This window comes from Chanodichthys erythropterus, chromosome 16, assembly GCF_024489055.1.
Source record: "Chanodichthys erythropterus isolate Z2021 chromosome 16, ASM2448905v1, whole genome shotgun sequence".
NCBI classification, from domain to species: domain Eukaryota; kingdom Metazoa; phylum Chordata; class Actinopteri; order Cypriniformes; family Xenocyprididae; genus Chanodichthys; species Chanodichthys erythropterus.
In genome coordinates, this window is record NC_090236.1 from 14672356 (window position 1) to 14695168 (window position 22813).

The 22813-nt window shown below is 41.5% G+C and overlaps 1 protein-coding gene across 1 annotated transcript; it reads left to right on the forward strand.

Annotated features, from left to right (window-relative positions):
* The first annotated feature begins 108 nt into the window (after positions 1-108).
* On the forward strand, positions 109-22772 carry LOC137003007 (protein APCDD1-like). The gene is made up of 6 exons (XM_067363015.1): positions 109-319; positions 11962-12145; positions 12522-12732; positions 12869-13195; positions 17954-18275; positions 19884-22772. Exons 1-6 carry the CDS (start codon positions 277-279, stop codon positions 20327-20329), a joined length of 1533 nt encoding a protein of 510 aa, XP_067219116.1. The 5' UTR covers positions 109-276; the 3' UTR covers positions 20330-22772.
* Positions 22773-22813: the final 41 nt, after the last annotated feature.

Genomic DNA, 22813 nt, shown 5'->3' on the forward strand with positions numbered 1-22813 from the left:
CCGTGGATTGCTCCATGCTCTCCTGTGGGAACAGTAACTCCTGCTGCAGGTCTCGATATTAATCGATGCTTCTGTGTCGCGAGTGTTTCAGATGTTTGTCCTGGCGCGTCGTGCGAGTCTCCAGTGCGTCTGCGCACGGCGCGCGGCGGGTCGGATGGATGTTGTCGGACTTCTCCTCGCGCAGAGAATCTAAAAAGTTCTGGATAGAAGAGAAACTTCATGTGCGATTAATCTGAGGAAGGAATATTACTGAGCGAAACTCATTCTGTGGGAATAATGATGGCTGCGTCTGTGTTTCTGCTGCTGCTGATGATGATTGGTGAGTGATTTCATTCATGTTCAGTCTGTTTAATACTATGAATTCGTGCATAGAATATAAATATAACAATTATATAAATTTAAAATGTCGTTAGTATCGCGTATGCTGCAGCCTGTCAATCAAAATAAGCAAAAGAGTCATTTTTAAAAAATCTTTTTCTAAATAATACATTAATTACAACTTAAATCGTATTCAAAGTTAACTTCAGATTTTCGTCACATTTCAGCATTTGTGTGCTGTTTTATCCAATAAGAAGTTCAATTTCGTCATGTTAATGTTGTTAGATCAAACTGTGTAATTTGTTAAAACAGTAATCGAGTTTGAGCTGTAGTGAAAATCATCAACCACAAACCTTATTCTTCATGATGGCGTGTGAACACTTCTTCAAAACGCTTGTCAGCTTGAATTAAATGTAGTACAGATTCTGTAGTAAGTTAATTAAGTTCAGTTTTATGTATAATAATTGATTAGATCTCAATTAGACCTGTCAGAAATGAACATTTCCTCCTGCTGGGTCATTTTTGCACTTAATATTAGTGTCTCTAAAGTCAGATAAATCTAAAAGAGAGTTGTGAAATATATGAAATGTTACGTAACTCAGTAATGGGCTGTCTTTGCTCTAAAATATTGGCATTTTTGCCTCTTCTGTTCATTTCTGACCCTGTTAGGTGTGTGTGTGTGTGTGTGTGTGTGTGTGTGTGTAAGTGGGATAGTTTGTACAGGTAAACAAAACGCAGAATGTACAAATTGTACTATCAAGGATTCAATAACACACAATGCTGTTTCTCTGCACACATGTGCATTAGATCTCAACAGTGTCACGTGGGAAGAGAGAGCATATTACTGGACTGCGTTTGACCCGTTTCATCAGCTGGAAATGACAAACGTTTGGCAGCCACTTCAAACGGAGCCGAGAGATAAAAAAGATATTTTCATATGCTCTTTCTCTCCAGTGTGTTTAAGAGAATCTAACGTTCAATTAAGTGGCGCATTATAGCAGCCTTTCCCAGCAGCCATAAACCCCGTCGTCAGGGCAGATTAGAGCGTGCTGGGAATTTATAGGGGGAAAACCTCAGGATCAGGTCAAAGAGAAGCCAAGACGGCAACCTTAGGAGCGTCTCACGTGGAGTCGACTGGCTCCGAAACCTTGTTAGATGTTGAACAGCATCGAGCTCAAACTGAGTGTCTGATACACGCTGGAAAGAAAGAGAAACTGCAGAACGTCTTTAAAATACTCATTCATCTTCAGTGAAACTCAGTGGGGTCCAATGTCATGTAGACCCTAATGAGTTAAATGATGACAGAATGATTATTTTTAATGCTGACATTTATCCTTTTATACAAATGAGCGAAACAACAAACGCCTGATACTTTCTGACGTCACAGATGAACATTTACTTCTATTAAGGGGTTTAGAAACTTAATCCAGACACGGTGAGGATGTAAGATAGATCATATTATCTCTAAACAGCAGAATAAACTGGCATAAATGCATGTTTTTGACATTGATAAAATTATAAAACATCTGGGAAAAATAACTAATAATAAATGTATTATATATGTATAATATATTCAAATTCTGATACATAATCACCCAGTTTTCACTCAGGATAATAATTATAGAAAGAAATTGAATTATACATGAAATTTTGAAAAATAATTTTATAAAGAAATAATATTTTCTTGTAAAACATGCTCCAATTTTTTCAAAATCAATCAAAAATATGTTCTAAGAATGAAGTTATGAAAACATTATGTTCTCTGAACGTTTTTTTTCTTGGTAATGTCAAGGAAACATTATTGGAACGTTACTTTTAAATGTTCTGAAAAGTTGTAACATTTAAAAACCGTTAGACAAACTAAAATGTTTAAATGCATGTTGACATTTTGAGATTCCTCTCATTATTAAAGACCAGATAAACATTACTGGAAGAAGGTTTGCTCATAACTTTGAGAGAACCTTGGCAGAACGTTCGCTGTTAGCTGGTATCCTCCTCTAAATACATGTGCCAGTCTATTCTTATCCACATGAAACCCTTTCCTCCATTGAATCATGCGTCTATTAAAACGTCTACAAGCTCATAAACTTGTATATATAATCAGAATTAACGAGAGGGCCGTTAAAGTGACTATCCGGAAGAAAGCGTCCCTTCAGACGCAGACGAGGGCCGTGTGGTAAAAAGCTTTCAGATGCAATTGTGTTGTCGACTGTATCCGGACAGAGTGATTCTGGAGCTTGTGTGTTTGTCAGTCGGCCCAGAGCTGTTACCTCAGCGATGGGATCGGGCCAACTGAAAATGTTCTTGGTGGTTTGGTCTCGAGAGCGCTGCGGACGCTTTGATTGAGATAGACGGCCAGCGCTGGGAACGAGAGCGAGTGTTTGGCTCACTTCAGCATTCACAGCGGAAGGATGAAGATGGTGTGAGAAACAAGACAGAAACAGAATGGAAGTCAGTTCACTGATCCCTCTGAAGAATATTCAATCCATAACTAGATTTTTTGCACTGCAAGAACAAATTAAGTAAGTTTACAGTAGCAGCCTGGGCTTGGTCAGATTTTTAAAATGATTTTGAGAGTATCTTCTGCTCATCAAGGATCCATTTATTTGATCAAATCAATACAGTAAAAACAGTGAAATATTATTCCAATGTAAATCATGTGAATATCTAGTAAAGTGTAATTTATTCCTGTGATCAAATCTGAATTTTCAGCATCATTACTCCAGTCTTCAGTGTCACATGATCCTTCAGAAATCATTCTGATATGATTTGATGCTCAAGAAACATTTATGATTATTATCAATGTTGAAAACTGCTTCATATTTTTGTGGAAACTGTGAAACATTTTATTTTTCAAGATTCTTTGATGAATAGAAAGTTCAAAAGAACAGCAAGAAAACAACTTGTTTAGATTTGTGGCTTTGATTTTCTCACAGTTTTAGAGTAAAACATGTTTTGAAAAATATATATTTAATATAAAAATTGAAAATAGTAGTTTTGTGCAGTGTTTCATAATAAAATTTTATAACTTAAAATTCATTCTTCACCACCACGTGAGCAGAAGCAGAGGGTTAATGCGTCCTTCACATGCTGATGCTGGCTTAAAAACAACCCAAGCAAGAAATGCAGTCATTTTTAAACAATAGTTGAGTTAAATAAAACTATCCAGCAGGTCAAACGTTTAACCCAAAACTGCTGAGTTAAAACAACCCAATCACTGGGTTTGTCCATTCCCAACTCAACTTGGGTTGTTTTTAACCCAGCATTTTTTAGAGTGTTGCTGAACGAAAGCATTAAAGGGATCGTTCACCCAAAAATGAGATCCACCCAGATTCATCTGCGATATGAACGCGATATTGCATGGCTTGTCAGTGATCTACGGCTCTGTCTATTAAATGCCGGCTTTACTGACGAAATGTGCATGACGATTGCATGCAATATATCGGTCAGCCCTAGTTGTGAAGATCAGGCGTGTGGTGACGATCATGCGTGTTGTGAAGATCAGGCGTGTTGTGACGATCAGGTGTGTTGTGAAGATCAGGCGTGTTGTGAAGATCAGGCGTGTTGCGACGATCAGGCGTGTTGTGACGATCAGGTGTGTTGTGAAGATCAGGCGTGTGGTGACGATCAGGCGTGTTGTGAAGATCAGGCGTGTTGTGACGATCAGGCGTGTGGTGACGATCAGGCGTGTTGTGACGATCAGGCGTGTTGTGACGATCAGGCGTGTTGTGAAGATCAGGCGTGTTGTGACGATCAGGCGTGTTGCGACGATCAGGCGTGTTGCGACGATCAGGCGTGTTGTGACGATCAGGTGTGTTGTGAAGATCAGGCGTGTTGTGACGATCAGGCGTGTTGTGAAGATCAGGCGTGTTGTGACGATCAGGCGTGTTGTGACGATCAGGCGTGTTGTGAAGATCAGGCGTGTTGTGACGATCAGGCGTGTTGTGAAGATCAGGCGTGTGGTGACGATCAGGCGTGTTGTGAAGATCAGGCGTGTTGTGACGATCAGGCGTGTGGTGACGATCAGGCGTGTGGTGACGATCAGGCGTGTTGCGACGATCAGGCGTGTTGTGACGATCAGGTGTGTTGTGAAGATCAGGCGTGTTGTGACGATCAGGCGTGTGGTGACGATCAGGCGTGTGGTGAAGATCAGGCGTGTGGTGACGACCAGGCGTGTTGTGAAGATCAGGCGTGTTGTGACGATCAGGCGTGTGGTGACGATCAGGCGTGTGGTGAAGATCAGGCGTGTGGTGACGACCAGGCGTGTTGTGAAGATCAGGCGTGTTGTGACGATCAGGCGTGTTGTGACGATCAGGCGTGTTGCGACGATCAGGCGTGTTGTGACGATCAGGCGTGTTGTGAAGATCAGGCGTGTGGTGACGATCAGGCGTGTTGTGACGATCAGGCGTGTGGTGACGACCAGGCGTGTTGTGAAGATCAGGCGTGTTGTGAAGATCAGGCGTGTTGTGAAGATCAGGCGTGTTGTGACGATCAGGCGTGTTGTGAAGATCAGGCGTGTTGTGAAGATCAGGCGTGTTGTGACGATCAGGCGTGTTGTGACGATCAGGCGTGTTGTGACGATCAGGCGTGTGGTGACGATCAGGCGTGTTGTGACGATCAGGCGTGTTGTGACGATCAGGCGTGTGGTGACGATCAGGCGTGTTGTGAAGATCAGGCGTGTTGTGAAGACCAGGCGTGTTGTGAAGACCAGGCGTGTTGTGAAGACCAGGCGTGTTGTGAAGATCAGGCGTGTTGTGACGATCAGGCGTGTTGTGAAGATCAGGCGTGTTGTGACGATCAGGCGTGTTGTGAAGATCAGGCGTGTTGTGAAGATCAGGCGTGTTGTGACGATCAGGCGTGTTGTGAAGATCAGGCGTGTTGTGAAGATCAGGCGTGTTGTGACGATCAGGCGTGTTGTGAAGATCAGGCGTGTTGTGACGATCAGGCGTGTTGTGAAGATCAGGCGTGTTGTGACGATCAGGCGTGTTGTGACGATCAGGCGTGTTGTGACGATCAGGCGTGTGGTGACGATCAGGCGTGTTGTGAAGATCAGGCGTGTTGTGAAGATCAGGCGTGTTGTGACGATCAGGCGTGTGGTGACGATCAGGCGTGTTGTGACGATCAGGCGTGTTGTGAAGATCAGGCGTGTTGTGACGATCAGGCGTGTGGTGACGATCAGGCGTGTTGCGACGATCAGGCGTGTTGCGACGATCAGGCGTGTTGTGACGATCAGGCGTGTTGTGACGATCAGGCGTGTTGCGACGATCAGGCGTGTTGTGACGATCAGGCGTGTTGTGACGATCAGGCGTGTTGTGAAGATCAGGCGTGTTGTGAAGATCAGGCGTGTTGTGACGATCAGGCGTGTTGTGAAGATCAGGCGTGTTGTGAAGATCAGGCGTGTTGTGAAGATCAGGCGTGTTGCGACGATCAGGCGTGTTGCGACGATCAGGCGTGTTGCGAAGATCAGGCGTGTTGCGAAGATCAGGCGTGTTGTGAAGATCAGGCGTGTTGTGAAGATCAGGCGTGTTGCGACGATCAGGCGTGTTGTGACGATCAGGCGTGTTGTGACGATCAGGCGTGTTGTGACGATCAGGCGTGTTGTGAAGATCAGGCGTGTTGTGAAGATCAGGCGTGTTGTGATGATCAGGCGTGTTGTGATGATCAGGCGTGTTGTGACGATCAGGCGTGTTGTGAAGATCAGGCGTGTTGTGAAGATCAGGCGTGTTGTGAAGATCAGGCGTGTTGTGAAGATCAGGCGTGTTGTGATGATCAGGCGTGTTGTGATGATCAGGCGTGTTGTGACGATCAGGCGTGTTGTGACGATCAGGCGTGTTGTGAAGATCAGGCGTGTTGTGAAGATCAGGCGTGTTGTGACGATCAGGCGTGTTGCGAAGATCAGGCGTGTTGCGAAGATCAGGCGTGTTGTGAAGATCAGGCGTGTTGTGACGATCAGGCGTGTTGTGACGATCAGGCGTGTTGTGACGATCAGGCGTGTTGTGAAGATCAGGCGTGTTGTGAAGATCAGGCGTGTTGTGAAGATCAGGCGTGTTGTGAAGATCAGGCGTGTTGTGAAGATCAGGCGTGTTGTGACGATCAGGCGTGTTGTGACGATCAGGCGTGTTGTGACGATCAGGCGTGTGGTGACGATCAGGCGTGTTGTGACGATCAGGCGTGTTGTGACGATCAGGCGTGTGGTGACGATCAGGCGTGTTGTGAAGATCAGGCGTGTTGTGAAGACCAGGCGTGTTGTGAAGACCAGGCGTGTTGTGAAGACCAGGCGTGTTGTGAAGATCAGGCGTGTTGTGACGATCAGGCGTGTTGTGAAGATCAGGCGTGTTGTGACGATCAGGCGTGTTGTGAAGATCAGGCGTGTTGTGAAGATCAGGCGTGTTGTGACGATCAGGCGTGTTGTGAAGATCAGGCGTGTTGTGAAGATCAGGCGTGTTGTGACGATCAGGCGTGTTGTGAAGATCAGGCGTGTTGTGACGATCTTCACGATCAGGCGTGTGGTGACGATCAGGCGTGTTGTGACGATCAGGCGTGTTGTGACGATCAGGCGTGTGGTGACGATCAGGCGTGTTGTGAAGATCAGGCGTGTTGTGAAGACCAGGCGTGTTGTGAAGACCAGGCGTGTTGTGAAGACCAGGCGTGTTGTGAAGATCAGGCGTGTTGTGACGATCAGGCGTGTTGTGAAGATCAGGCGTGTTGTGACGATCAGGCGTGTTGTGACGATCAGGCGTGTTGTGAAGATCAGGCGTGTTGTGAAGATCAGGCGTGTTGTGAAGATCAGGCGTGTTGTGACGATCAGGCGTGTTGTGAAGATCAGGCGTGTTGTGAAGATCAGGCGTGTTGTGAAGATCAGGCGTGTTGTGAAGATCAGGCGTGTTGTGACGATCAGGCGTGTTGTGACGATCAGGCGTGTTGTGACGATCAGGCGTGTGGTGACGATCAGGCGTGTTGTGAAGATCAGGCGTGTTGTGAAGATCAGGCGTGTTGTGACGATCAGGCGTGTGGTGACGATCAGGCGTGTTGTGACGATCAGGCGTGTTGTGAAGATCAGGCGTGTTGTGACGATCAGGCGTGTTGTGACGATCAGGCGTGTTGTGACGATCAGGCGTGTTGCGACGATCAGGCGTGTTGTGACGATCAGGCGTGTTGTGACGATCAGGCGTGTTGCGACGATCAGGCGTGTTGCGACGATCAGGCGTGTTGTGACGATCAGGCGTGTTGTGACGATCAGGCGTGTTGTGACGATCAGGCGTGTTGTGACGATCAGGCGTGTTGTGAAGATCAGGCGTGTTGTGACGATCAGGCGTGTTGTGAAGATCAGGCGTGTTGTGAAGATCAGGCGTGTTGCGAAGATCAGGCGTGTTGCGACGATCAGGCGTGTTGCGACGATCAGGCGTGTTGCGAAGATCAGGCGTGTTGCGAAGATCAGGCGTGTTGCGAAGATCAGGCGTGTTGTGAAGATCAGGCGTGTTGTGACGATCAGGCGTGTTGTGACGATCAGGCGTGTTGTGACGATCAGGCGTGTTGTGACGATCAGGCGTGTTGTGAAGATCAGGCGTGTTGTGAAGATCAGGCGTGTTGTGAAGATCAGGCGTGTTGTGACGATCAGGCGTGTTGTGAAGATCAGGCGTGTTGTGAAGATCAGGCGTGTTGTGAAGATCAGGCGTGTTGTGAAGATCAGGCGTGTTGTGATGATCAGGCGTGTTGTGACGATCAGGCGTGTTGTGACGATCAGGCGTGTTGTGACGATCAGGCGTGTTGTGAAGATCAGGCGTGTTGTGAAGATCAGGCGTGTTGTGACGATCAGGCGTGTTGTGACGATCAGGCGTGTTGTGAAGATCAGGCGTGTTGTGACGATCAGGCGTGTTGTGACGATCAGGCGTGTTGTGAAGATCAGGCGTGTTGTGAAGATCAGGCGTGTTGTGAAGATCAGGCGTGTTGTGACGATCAGGCGTGTTGTGAAGATCAGGCGTGTTGTGAAGATCAGGCGTGTTGTGAAGATCAGGCGTGTTGTGACGATCAGGCGTGTTGTGACGATCAGGCGTGTTGTGACGATCAGGCGTGTTGTGAAGATCAGGCGTGTTGTGACGATCAGGCGTGTTGTGAAGATCAGGCGTGTTGTGAAGATCAGGCGTGTTGTGAAGATCAGGCGTGTTGTGAAGATCAGGCGTGTTGTGACGATCAGGCGTGTTGTGAAGATCAGGCGTGTTGTGAAGATCAGGCGTGTTGTGAAGATCAGGCGTGTTGTGAAGATCAGGCGTGTTGTGACGATCAGGCGTGTTGTGAAGATCAGGCGTGTTGTGAAGATCAGGCGTGTTGTGACGATCAGGCGTGTTGTGAAGATCAGGCGTGTTGTGAAGATCAGGCGTGTTGTGAAGATCAGGCGTGTTGTGACGATCAGGCGTGTTGTGAAGACCAGGCGTGTTGTGAAGACCAGGCGTGTTGTGAAGATCAGGCGTGTTGTGAAGATCAGGCGTGTTGTGAAGATCAGGCGTGTTGTGAAGATCAGGCGTGTTGTGAAGATCAGGCGTGTTGTGACGATCAGGCGTGTTGTGAAGATCAGGCGTGTTGTGACGATCAGGCGTGTTGTGACGATCAGGCGTGTTGTGAAGATCAGGCGTGTTGTGAAGATCAGGCGTGTTGTGAAGATCAGGCGTGTTGTGACGATCAGGCGTGTTGTGAAGATCAGGCGTGTTGTGAAGACCAGGCGTGTTGTGAAGATCAGGCGTGTTGTGACGATCAGGCGTGTTGTGAAGATCAGGCGTGTTGTGAAGATCAGGCGTGTTGTGAAGATCAGGCGTGTTGTGAAGATCAGGCGTGTTGTGACGATCAGGCGTGTTGTGAAGATCAGGCGTGTTGTGACGATCAGGCGTGTTGTGACGATCAGGCGTGTTGTGAAGATCAGGCGTGTTGTGACGATCAGGCGTGTTGTGACGATCAGGCGTGTTGTGAAGATCAGGCGTGTTGTGACGATCAGGCGTGTTGTGACGATCAGGCGTGTTGTGACGATCAGGCGTGTTGTGAAGATCAGGCGTGTTGTGACGATCAGGCGTGTTGTGACGATCAGGCGTGTTGTGAAGATCAGGCGTGTTGTGACGATCAGGCGTGTTGTGACGATCAGGCGTGTTGTGAAGATCAGGCGTGTTGTGACGATCAGGCGTGTTGTGACGATCAGGCGTGTTGTGACGATCAGGCGTGTTGTGAAGATCAGGCGTGTTGTGACGATCAGGCGTGTTGTGAAGATCAGGCGTGTTGTGACGATCAGGCGTGTTGTGACGATCAGGCGTGTTGTGCCGATCAGCCGTGTTGTGACGATCAGGCGTGTTGTGAAGATCAGGCGTGTTGTGACGATCAGGCGTGTTGTGAAGATCAGGCGTGTTGTGACGATCAGGCGTGTTGTGACGATCAGGCGTGTTGTGACGATCAGGCGTGTTGTGATCGTGTTGTGAGGTAATAACAGGGTTTGCAAACACTTGGTTGGCCGGCGGTCAGCATCGATTTGTGCGCAGGTGCAGACGGCGCTGATGTGTTTCTCAGGAGAGAGATGATGACTTTGATATGAGTGAAGCAGCGGAGTGTTACTAATGTTTCCAGCTGTGCTGGCCGGAGTTTCCCTGGAGAACGTAGTGTTCCGTTAGGATCCAGAATAGATAAACGCAGATGAAGGGTGAATAGGGTAAATGTGCAACTAATAAATATCACTATACTTCCACAGCTGTTTGATTACTTGAAGAATGGCAAACATTCTTTCGATTACAAGTTGTTTAAATATAGAAATGAGCGAAATATTTAAACTCAGTCTGACTTCATTATGAATTATGAATTTTCAAAAAGTTTCTCTAAATATAAATATTCCAGTAAAGTACAGATACTGATCACTTTAAGGTTCTTTAAGGAACCAAAAATGGTTCTTCTATGGTTTCCCTGTGAAAAGCCTCTATTTTCAAGAGTGAAGGTAAATGGTGGACGCTTTGAGGTGATTATTTCAGCTCTATTTCATGGTTGAAATGATTTAACGTTGTTATTTTGGAGCCTGAAGTGCTGCATGCTCTCTTGACTCTGATTCAGGCAGATGTAGTTTACTGTACTGTAATAAAGTTTCCTACTTTGGGGATATATTTGATGATGTTTCTGTTGCCATAACGCAGATCTTGGGATGGAATGCGTGGAATACAGACCTGAAGCCTCAGGCACTGAAATTCTTTAATTTCCGAGGTTTTAGTCTGAAGCTATTCGAGATTTTTCTCCTTTCATCTGGCGTCCTTATGCAGGTCCTGATCACGGGCCAGAAATGTGTTTGGTGTTATCTCAACCATCAGCTTTATTTTCTCCGAGTGTCATTATACGGAATTTAAAAATGAATTATAATACCTCATCTCTGTCCAAAGCACCAGCTCGTTCCCACAGTCATTAAAGGTTTTTATATCCTCTAACGTTCACACTGACTCTCTGAAATGTGTGTTGTGTTTCTACACAGTTTCTCTCTGGAATTATTCTTTTCATTCAGTTTGAATTAGGCCATGTGATCTAAAGATGTGCAGTCAGCACAGCCATGTCTCATTACAGGGTTTACTTGCAGATCTGATTACTGATCTACTGATTACTAGTGCATCCTCCTATACTTGTAATGCGTTATTTGTAACATCAAAATGTAATCTGATTACATAATGCAAGTTACTTGTAATGCGTTACTTTACTCATTACATCAAAAAGTAGTCTCATTACATAATGTGTTACTTGTAATACATTACTCCTTTCATCAAAAAGTAATCTGATTATGTAATGCATTACTTGTAACATCAAAATGTAATCTGATTACATCAAAAAGTAATCTGATTATGTAATGCGTTACTTTACTCGTTACATCAAAAAGTAGTCTCATTACATAATGTGTTACTTGTAATACATTACTTTACTCCTTACATCAAAAAGTAATCTGATTATGTAATGCACGTTACTTGTAATGCGTTACTTTACTTGTAACCTCAACAAGTAATCTGATTACGTAATGTGTGTTACTTGTAATGCGTTACTTTACTCGTTACATCAAAAAGTAATCTGATTACGTAATGCACATTACTTGTAATGCGTTACTTTACTCGTTACATCAAAAAGTAATCTGATTACGTAACGTGTTACTTGTAATACATTACCCCCATCACTGCTCATTTCAGATGAGCATTTGCATTTGCAATATTTCACATTTAATTCTTTATTTAACCAGGTTAAAAACTGGATAAAAACTATTTTTTTATATATTTTTATAGTTTTCACATGATTTTATGTAATTTTATTGATTGGTTTCTTAAATACACACAATATTGCTGTGTTATTACTGTATTATGTTTAAACCATAAACGCATACGGGTCACTCAAGTGGACATCTGGAAATCTCTTTGAAAAGTATGCGTAAAAAAATTACATTTCAAATCTTGTTTTTCATGCCCTAAGAGCAATAAAAACACAGGAAAAAATCCTGACTGAGGTTATCAGAATTCATGCATGAAAGGGATCTAATAATCATAACACATGCATAAGAAAGAAAAAAAAGAAAGAAAAAGAAACATTTCATTCTTTCATTATACATACAAATATTAGATGAGATTAGATAGATGGATGTGGTTGTTTCCTCAGGGTGTGTGAAGGGCTCGTCTCTGCTCGTCTCTGACAGTCGTTCCCCTCGGCTGGCGCTGGAGAAGAGTCTCGGCTGGCCGTCTAAAGACACACAGTGCCTCCACATGCTGAAACATCTGCACAACGGCGCCCGCATCACTGTCCAGATGCCGCCCAACATCGAAGGCCACTGGGTGTCCACTGGGTGAGAGCGTGAGAGATCTGAAGCAGTTCAGCTTTGAGTTTTCTTTTGATCTAGAAGACAATTAGTATATACTATTGTGCCATATATCAGAGTGAAACGCTTCGCAAACAAGAACAAATGTAGGGCGGGGCTTGATTTCGTCTGTGGGGAATTGATTGGATGGTTGTGATTTGCTATTGGTGGATCTCATGTGAGTGACAGGTTGCCCCGCCCTCATCATCAGAGAAGAGAAGAGATGCTGCAAGAGGAAGATATTCTGATTCAGGATTACCAGAACATGAATTTAACACAATAATGATAAATCGTTTATAAAAAACACTGCAAAAGTGCTGAATGTCAAGTCTCTGTCGTCTCTCTCTCTGTTCCCTCATGGCAGCTGTGAGGTTCGGCCCGGTCCGGAGTTTCTCACTCGCTCGTATCGCTTCTTTCACAACAACACCTTCCAGGCTCACCAGTTCTACTACTCCGACAACCACTGCACCGTCCCGACCTACACACTGCTGGTCCGGGGCCGACTGCGCCTCCGACAGGCGTCCTGGATCGTACGGGGCGGAACGGAGGCCGACTACCAGATCCACAGCACACAGGTGTAGAAATATTAAATACATGTTTACATGTGGAGATGAGGAAATCATGGGAACACTTTACAAGTTTGCATCATCGTTTCTGTTATTTTCCTGGTTATTAAAGCACTGTAGGAATAAACGCGTCTTGACTCGTCAGGTGGTGTGTCACTCGGCGTCGGTGGCGAAAGAGCTCGGTCAGAGGCTGAACCGCAGCTGCAGAGGCTCCTCGCGTGAGTTCGGGTCCTGGCTGCCGAACGTGAGTTACGAGCTGTGGAGCGACGAGGGCGGCTGCGACTGCGACTGCTCCAGAGGCCTGAACTTCGCCATGCACGAGCTGCAGCTGCTGCGGATGGAGAAGCAGCACCTGTATCATCACCTGGATCAGCTGGTGGAGGAGCTGTACCTGGGCGACATCCACACCGAACCCGCGCAGAGGATGTACTACAGACCCTCCAGCTATCAGGCCGCGCTGCAGAACGCCCAGGTGAGAATCATTCTCTCGAGCCGTACTGTACTTCAGGTTCTTGCTTCTTATAAATATTATTTATTAAACAAAGCTGACTGATATACAGTTCTGTCACTGTATGCTTTTATGTTGCGGGCCGGTTATTTTATAAAAGTATTAACCTACTTGAGGTCATGTGATGGTAAAACAGCACAGAGATGTCTAAGAATATGTAAACATCCTTAAAAGAAAATACATTTTATAGGCTTAAACATTTTTGTTTTTTCATAAAAAAGCAATTTACAAATTAACAAAGACTTTAATTTAAAAACGTATTATTAATTATAAAAAATGACGATTTATTACAAAAACTCGATTAGAAAATAGAAAAATAAATATAAATAAATATTACATAAATAAAAAAGCAATTATACATTTACAAAAAGTTTTAAACATTAATATTATTAATTACAAAAATTATTATTATTATTATTCATTACAAAAATATTATTTTTAATATTAATAATACACATTAAGTATGCACATACACAAAATATACATTAGCATTCATTACAAAAAGTATATTAATATTATAAAAATATGTTAACATCCTAAAAACATTAGGTTTTGTTTTTCATTAAAAAGCAATTTACAAATTTTTAAAAATATATATTTACAAAAATTGATTATTAATATTATAAATTACAAAAAGTATTATTATTATTCATTACAAAAATGTATTTTTATTATTATTATTTTTATTAATTATAAAAACTTTATTATTCATTATAAAAACCTATATTATTATTATTATGAAAATATGTAAACTTTAAAATTATATATATATATATATATATATATATATATATAGCAAACATAAAACAGTAGGTTTTTTCATTAAAAAGCAATTTATAAATTTAGTTTTTAAAGAAAATATTTACAAAATGGATTATTATTAATTGCAAAATATATTATTTTTATTTATTACAAAGAATATATTATTGTTACTATTATTTAAAAAACATTATTCACTACAAAAATGCATTTTTATTCAATAGAAAAAAAAGCTATCTAAAAATGTACAAAAATATATATTAAACATATATATATTTACAAAATTGATTATTACTAATATTAATTATAAAAAGTATTATTAATTACAAAAACAAAAACCTATTTTTATTAAAATATGTAAACATCCTTAAAAAAGGGAAAAAAATAGCGAACATGAAAAATTATGTTTTTCATTAAAAAGCAATTGACTAATTTACATAAATACAATTTCTAAAAAAATATATTATTATTATTATTCATTAAAAAAGCATTATTATTTATTTCTCTTGTTTCCACGAGTAGATGTAGTGTTGTCATGTAAACTGAAGTTAATCGCGGTCACTTTGATAAGCAGCTCGTGTCGGAGACGTTACTGGTGTGTTTTCTGAGACGGAGATCCCAGAGGATTCTCCATCTGTCATGAGAGGATGAGGCGAGGTTTGAGCTCAGGACGACGGATCCTTCACTGACGCCGAGATGTACGAGCGCAGGGTTATCGCCGCTCGGCTCTGTTTACGTCTCAGTCTCTCGCTCTCCATCACGGCCGCAGGAAGTGATGTGAAGTGTTTAGCTTTCTGCTCCACTGATCCTTCATTTGGCAGAGTTTTACAGGGAGGGTCGCAATAATAATCATAAAAGAGAAGACGGCCTCTGCTGTTGAAATAAACCAAACCTCATTCTGGGTGAAATAACGTCGCAGCGCTCGCTCAGAGTAAATACTGCACGGGTCTGAGGCTCCGTCTCGTGTTTTCTCTCAGTAAGAGTCCAAGACTCTGACCCGCAGCAGAAAGCCCTGGAAAGATCTGAAGAACAAAATAACTTTAAGAGAAGGCTTGTTTCTTCGTTTAAGTAGTTGCTTTTGTGACACAAACCATCTCCGGTCGACATGAGCTCGTAAAACATTTAATATAGAAATTCCTCTTTATGGAAAGATGTTTATTCTTTCATGTGCTGTTAAACATGGTTTGCAGAATCAGCCACAAGAGCGCTGAAGAACACGCTGCCGTTCTCATTCAGGCCGTAACAACAGAAAAATGCCGCCCGTCGGCCTCAAGCATGTGGCATCCATTTCAATCCCATCAGGCAGCGCTTTGAAGCATGACGTCATCTCGCTGCCATTAAAGCCGCCCTCATTAACAGAGCTTTCCTTATTTAGCCACTTGACCGACATGATTGCAATTCCATCCCTGAATCTCAAATAGCAGCCGTATCCTCATTCCGTGTCCCAGAAGTCTTTGGGAGTGCCAGTGTGTTCATTGGTGGTTTTCAGGGCGGATCAGAGTCATGTGATCACGTGACGGCGCCGCTCTCACACTCATTGCATTACACCAGATTTAATGCAGATTAATTATCGACCGATGTTAGATTAGTTAAAACATTTAAAGATGCACCTGCATTGTTTGCATTTTGTGACTTTCAGTCGAATAAAGGACTATTTTTAATATTAAAAAGTCATTTTTTTTTTATTTTACTCACCAGACTTTTCACATGGATTGTAAGAACAATGCAAATGAATTTTTTTTTACATAAACTATATTATATACATTTTAAATTCTATTAAACAGTCTGTAATAAAATAAGGTCAAATAATCAAACCAAAAGCAATAGAACAAATAAACACAATAGAAAATATGCCAATTAAACACATTTTTTCCAGGTTTTTCAGGTAGATCTAACTGTAGTTATTTGTAGATTAGGTAATCAAATGTAAAATAGCACTGCTTTATCTTCACTGTATAAATTAGGGCTGGGACAATACATCGATGATTCTGGATCGATTCTGATATTCTCTGTATGTATTGCGATTCTCTCTCGAATTGATTCTGAGTTCAGTTTTCAACAGCAGATGGCGCTGCTTGCTTTAGAAACAGCCGTACTCTGCTTCCTGACACACACCACTTGAACCTTCTGTAAAATAATCATTTGTAGGGTTTGAAAAGGTTGAAGTGCATCACAAGGGTGTTTGCAGTGGGCCGTTTACATTAATCTCACATCATAAAAGCATTCTGAGGTGTGAGTACATTGTCAGACGAGCGCTCTTCTTCATGAGCGTTTGAGTGTGTGCTTAAAAATAGCCTAGAGCGCCATCTACTGTTAAAACTAAAGACTTTGTACGTGCAAAATTTCTTCGGATGCTGTAAGAGTCGTGATATGACGTCACGGTCTACAGCGTCTATTTTATAAACATGAATTCAACATATAACTTAAAGTAATACATTCAAAATGTAAAAATGTAGAACCTACTAGACTTTACTGCAAAAAGATCATTCTTTTAATTCAGCCGTGACGAATTGATCTTCTACCGGTCGCACGTCTTTATGTGATGCGAATTCACAGGTCAGAGTTCATCAGACTTGAACTTTGAACTTCGGAATTTTTCGCACAAGTTTGCGTTTCCGGTCTGACGCATTTGCATGCGTTTGAATGGAACTCAATGGAACGAAAAGTGCAGTGTGACCGCGCCGTAAGCTCAGAAAAACAAAATTGCGATGCATTTGGAAAATATCAGAAACGGTCCACGAATCGCGATGCATCGATAGTATTGTCCCAGCCCTAGTGTAAATGTAAATATAGATTAATGCTAATTAAAGTTACATTAGATATTCAGTCAAGAGCATTGAGTGATTTTTTGCAGTGAGTCTGTTGTTTGATAAACATTAAAAACAGAGACAGCAGCAGAAATATTAGGCTGCTGTCACTTTAAGACCGAATGCACGGATCCACTATACTGATACTGTACACACGTTTACTTTCTCAACTTTTTACGTTCGCTCAAGACATAACCAACTATGGATACTCGCCAAGATGGGCATTTTGACATAATTTTGTGTGAAATTGTTCAAGTGAAAGAGAACTCAGTTCAGTATTCACATGCTATCAGACTCGGCTTTCTTGGCACACGCTTTGATGTGCAGTTTGAATGTTTAAATTGGCAAGGCTTAAAAACACGTGCAAATGATAAACTGTCATGACGTCGCAGCACTGGTCCGATCGGGACGTGACAGTTCTGTCCACAAGCCCTGCATGTGCAATTTGTTTGCATATGCGACTGATTTAGAGGGTTGATACATGATTTGTAGTTTTTGCAGTTTGAATATATTTAGTTTTTGCATTTTAAAAGTGTCATTTACAGTTTGAATATTTCATTTACACTTTTTGCAGTTTTTTATAGTTTGAATGTGTAACTTACAGTTTTTACCAACTAAAGTGAATGAATAATTGCAGTTGAATTCATTCACTGCTCCCACATGACAGCCACTCTTTAACTGTCTGCTTCGGATAATATACCGCTAACATGTGCATATACTGCATATATTAAATGTAGAAATTAAGTTTATACTGTAAAATATTGTGACCTCAAAATTCTTAAAGAAATTATTTACTTATATTTTTACTTATATTTACTTTTGAAATCCATTAACTGTAAAATATAACATGTCATTCATAAATGTAATCATTGCTTTGCTATTCTTTGCTACTCTTAAAAATAACATACTAGAAGATTCAAATATGAACTAATAGATCATTAGATTGGAATATAAACATGCATTAGACACACAGAAGCTCTTCAGTGAATATTTGTAGCTTCACACATGAATGAGTGTCACAGATAAAGTCAGTGTAATTGATTGGTTGATCTGATTGATGACTGATCATCACTGCAGGCTTTATATCCAGAGCCTCAGAAGATAATCAGATCTCATAATCACATCAGTCGAATCTAATCTGCTCATCTGTTCTCAGAATCACGATCACAGCTGCATCGCCTGCCGGATCGTCTCCCGCTCGGACGCCTTCCACCCGCCCGTCCTCCCGCCACGGCCGGACCTGACGGTGAGTCTTCAGGGGCACTGGGCGTCCCGGCGCTGCGAGGTCCGGCCAGAGGTTCTGTTCCTCACGCGCCACTTCATCTTCCACGACAACAACAACACGTGGGAGGGGCGTTACTACCACTATTCTGACCCGGTCTGCAAACACCCGACCTTCAGCATCTACGCCAGAGGACGCTACAGCCGCGGGCTTCATTCCACACGCGTGATGGGCGGCACCGAGTTTGTGTTCAAAGGTGAGATTCAGCTCTTCTGACATCATAACTCAGAGCTCCACATTTAGCCTCGTCATGTGATTAAATCCAGTAAAAATGTTGCTTGTGATCTAAATATAATTTATTCTGAAGCAATATTCTAATCAGTGTTCTGTCGGCTTTCATATTTAAATCTGCATATTTGTGATATTTACCCTGAGGGCATTTTTCTCCCTAATCTTATTAAATGTATGAATGTACAATGTATGTATTTTTATTAATAAGCAAAATAATAAATGTTTATTGTTTTATTATTATTCATTAAACTTATTAATAAATATTAATTTCCAACATACTTTGGGTTCATTTTAAGCAACAATAACAGTAATTTTCATATAATAGTTCAGTTAAATAAAACTACCCAGCAGGTTGGGTCAAACATTTAACCCAACCACTGGGTTAAAACAACCCAATCGCTGGGAAATAGTTTGTTTTAACCCAGCGAATAGTTTGTTTTAATCCAGCGATTGGGTTGTTTTAACCCAGCGAATAGTTTGTTTTAACTCAGCGATTGGGTTGTTTTAACCCAGCGATTGGGTTGTTTTAACCCAGCGAATAGTTTGTTTTAACCCAGCGATTGGGTTGTTTTAACTCAGCGATTGGGTTATTTTAACCCAGAGATTAGGTTGTTTTTAACCCCAGCGATTGTTTTTTTTCTTTACCCCAGCGATTGGGTTGTTTTAACCCAGCGATTGGGTTGTTTTAATCCAGCAATTGGGTTGTTTTAACTCAGCAATTGGGTTGTTTTAACTCAGCAATTGGGTTGTTTAAACCCAGCAATTGGGTTGTTTTAACTCAGCAATTGGGTTGTTTTAACCCAGCAATTGGGTTGTTTTAACCCCAGCGATTGGGTTGTTTTAACCCCAGCGATTAAGTTGTTTTAACCCAGCGACTGGGTTGTTTTAACTCAGCAATTGGGTTGTTTTAATCCAGTAATTGGGATGTTTTAACCCAGTGACTGGGTTGTTTTAACTCAGCAATTGGGTTTCTGTGGGTTTCTATGGTTCTGCTGTGATCTTTGTTTGGAACTATTTTTCCATAATATAAATGTGACTTAATATTAACTACTTGTTTATTGAACTGTCATATGAAATCAGTGTCACATTTTCAATTTTCAAGACAGGACTCTTGGTCGTGTGATGTTGCTTAACTGTATCATATGTTATAAATATAAAATCTTTTTTACCACAGTATGTTTACTTTATGGAAAAATAATGCAATTAAAATGATTTAGCACAATTAATGCACTTTTAACATAATTAGATGGTTCCGTATGCTTTCGAGATGATCGGTCTGTGCAGAGCTGCTTCAAGTCGAACACACCTGGTGTTTCGTTTCTGAATGACCCTGCGTTTTGAACGAATCAATCTGGTGAACAATGATTCAATGACTCATTCATAAAGAGAGCCATTTACTTAATTCCTAAATGAATCAGCTGTTTGAATGAATGAATGATTCAATGACTTATTCATTTAGACATTTACCGCCACCTACTGTTCAAGTTTTTGAATTTTCTGTATGACATACTGTTAATAGACTTTAATTATATAAAATATACAACAAACTAATTGTCTGTTTCTGACCCTCCAGTGAACCACATGCGTGTGATGCCCATGGATCTCGCCACCACCTCGCTGCTGAACGTCTTCGATGGAAACGAGTGCGGCGTTCAGGGCTCGTGGCAGGTGGGCGTGGAACAGGACGTGACTCCGACCAATGGCTGCGTGGCGCTGGGAATCCGCCTCCCGCACACGGAGTACGAGCTCTTCCGCATGGAGCAGGACGCTCACGGCCGATACCTGCTGTACAACGGCCAGCGGCCCAGCGACGGCTCCAGCCCGGACCGGCCCGAGAAAAGAGCCACGTCCTACCAGATGCCCTTGCTCCAGTGCAGGTCAGAGGTCAGCGCGGGTCACGGCGCAGAGCGGCCGCAGCGGCTGAGCAACGGTTGCCGGGGCGGTTACCATGACGACCTGGCAACGACACTGGCGGCGGCGGCAGTTTCAAGTTTGGCATTCATGGGTTTGTTCGGCTGAAGGACGAGAGAAGATGATTCTGTACATGTTGACTTGATGACCCAGAATGCACTTGAGGGACAAATGTTGGACGAATGAAAACTGCTGCACAACAATAACCGCACTTTACTAGAACGAAGTTCACTTCTGACGAGATTTTATTTCCTGAAACATGTAAACGAGTCCTGAAGGGAAAACTCCCTCCGAAATGAAGATTCTGTCATTATTTATTCACTTTCTTTTCCAACAAATCAGAGACCAGGAGCCTCATTTGTTTGTGTGTGTGTGTGTGTGTGTGTGTGTGTGACTCTGCTGTACGATTAAATCTGATCATATCTGTGATTTATAATCGGGGCTCCTGGACTGTCAAAAACACTATAAAAATTAGGGCTGGGTATCGACACAATTTTCACGACTCGATTTGATTACTATTCACATGCTTTCGATTCGATTCAATTACGATTTCAATTCGATTCAATTCGATTCGATTATTTTGGATGTAGTATTTCAGTTTCAGTACATGGCAAATTTTCTAGAGGAAAAAATCTCCACTAATGCTGTAAACTACACGAGAGTCAGCTGGTGCTACTATAATAATATTGAAGGTTAAATTAACTTATTTATATACAAACACTTAAATTACACTCAATGATGTTTTATTATAAATAAAGTTTAGAATTACATAATCATATTTCTACTCCAATTCGTTTTTTTTTTAATATAAACATTTAAATCGCGACTGTCATAACTGATTTATTCAAACATGCATTAAATATTGAAGAACATTAAAGATTATAATGAATATGTAACGGTGCATAGCTATATTTATCAGAATGTTGCTTTCTAGAGTTCACTTTTCTATCTGACTAATGAGTTTATGGTCACTGAATATGTTTTTCTGAGGTAAATGTGACGTTACGTGACATTGAAGCTGTTTTATTGAGTCTTTCCGAGGTTGAAGCACTGATTGACACGAGACATGATACGGATTTCAGTAAGTTGTACTGTATATTTTAACATACCTTCAGATGTTCATGTTTATTTCGCTGTAACTGGTATTAAAGCGGAGGAGAGGATGATCACATGCTTCTCTTTAACTGAGGCGCTAAAGCGATCCGTCACGCCACATTAAACAGCGCCAAAACGGTATTTATGTTTAGAATCTCATAATAAGATGGACGTCATTTGAAATCTGAGACTTTGCTTCATATCAAAAGTAACAAAGATTATTGCGATTTATTGGATGGGAGGAGCTACATATTCTGCTCATTCATCATCTGAAAACAGACTAGACTAATCGATTCTTGGGATTTAAGAATCAATATCGGTTCGTAAAAATGATAATCGATTAAAATCGAGAAATCAATATTTTTTACCCAGCCCTAATAAATATCTTTTGACAGAAAATGAAGATCTTACAGGTTTGAAATGACAGAACTTTCATTTCTGGTGTTTTTCGCTGTAAAGTGTTTGAGTGAGACGTTCATATAAGAGGTATTTTTATAGGAGAGTGACTTTGAGACGACGATATGAAGCTACATGGAAGGAAAGGGAAATATTCTGACTGTAGATAATCACTGCTGACTTCCTCTCTTCTGGTCCCTGAACAGACTTCAGATGAAGGTTTCTAAAGGGAGTTTCTAACACACGCTGTTCCAGGCCAGTAGAGGACGATCACTGACCCTTCACCAGATTCATCAAGTGAGAATTCATATATAAGTAAGCTGATGAAGTGATAAAATCAATTACGTATTATTCATACGTGTGCTGGAATGAACTGTCACTTTGCAATATACCTTTATATAAAAAAGTGGGAGATAAAAATGCAAAGTTAAACATCAAGACAAATGATTCTCACGGTCATTACGCTGCAAAAACAAAAACTCAGTGTTTTCCAGCACAAACATCTAAACGTTCTTAAATCAAGATACATTTATGAGACTACAAGACTTTCTGAAGGGTCAGTTGATGTTTTTTAATAAGTTTTGTAGTTATATAATAACATTGTTCATGTTTCATACTGTATGACGGGGCTGTACTATAGTGACGGTCGGTGTTCAATCCTGAAACACGAACCACAATGAGAATTTAATGGAAAATAAAATGTCCTGCTTTATTCTGACATTAACGTAATTTTAAACATCCAGCCGCACTTAAGATGTTTAAATGGTCAAATTAATTTTTGTATCTTCATATCTATTGTTTTAGTGTCTGTATATTAAGATCCACATTTATCAATTTCACACAGACATCGTCCAGGAACATCTGGATTCATTGTTTATTCATTACATTCTTCAGCAAAGACAATAAATCTGAAACTTGAACACGATTGAGTCTCGAATGGAGGTCGACACTATGCCTTTGCTAAAGGAAATATTGGTACTTGAAAGACTAAAAACTTTAGATTTTGTTTTCAGTCTGTAGATGTGCAAAAAAATAAATGCTTTGATACTCCATATGTATTAAAGGGAACACATCATGAAAATCTGACTTTTTCCCGTGTTA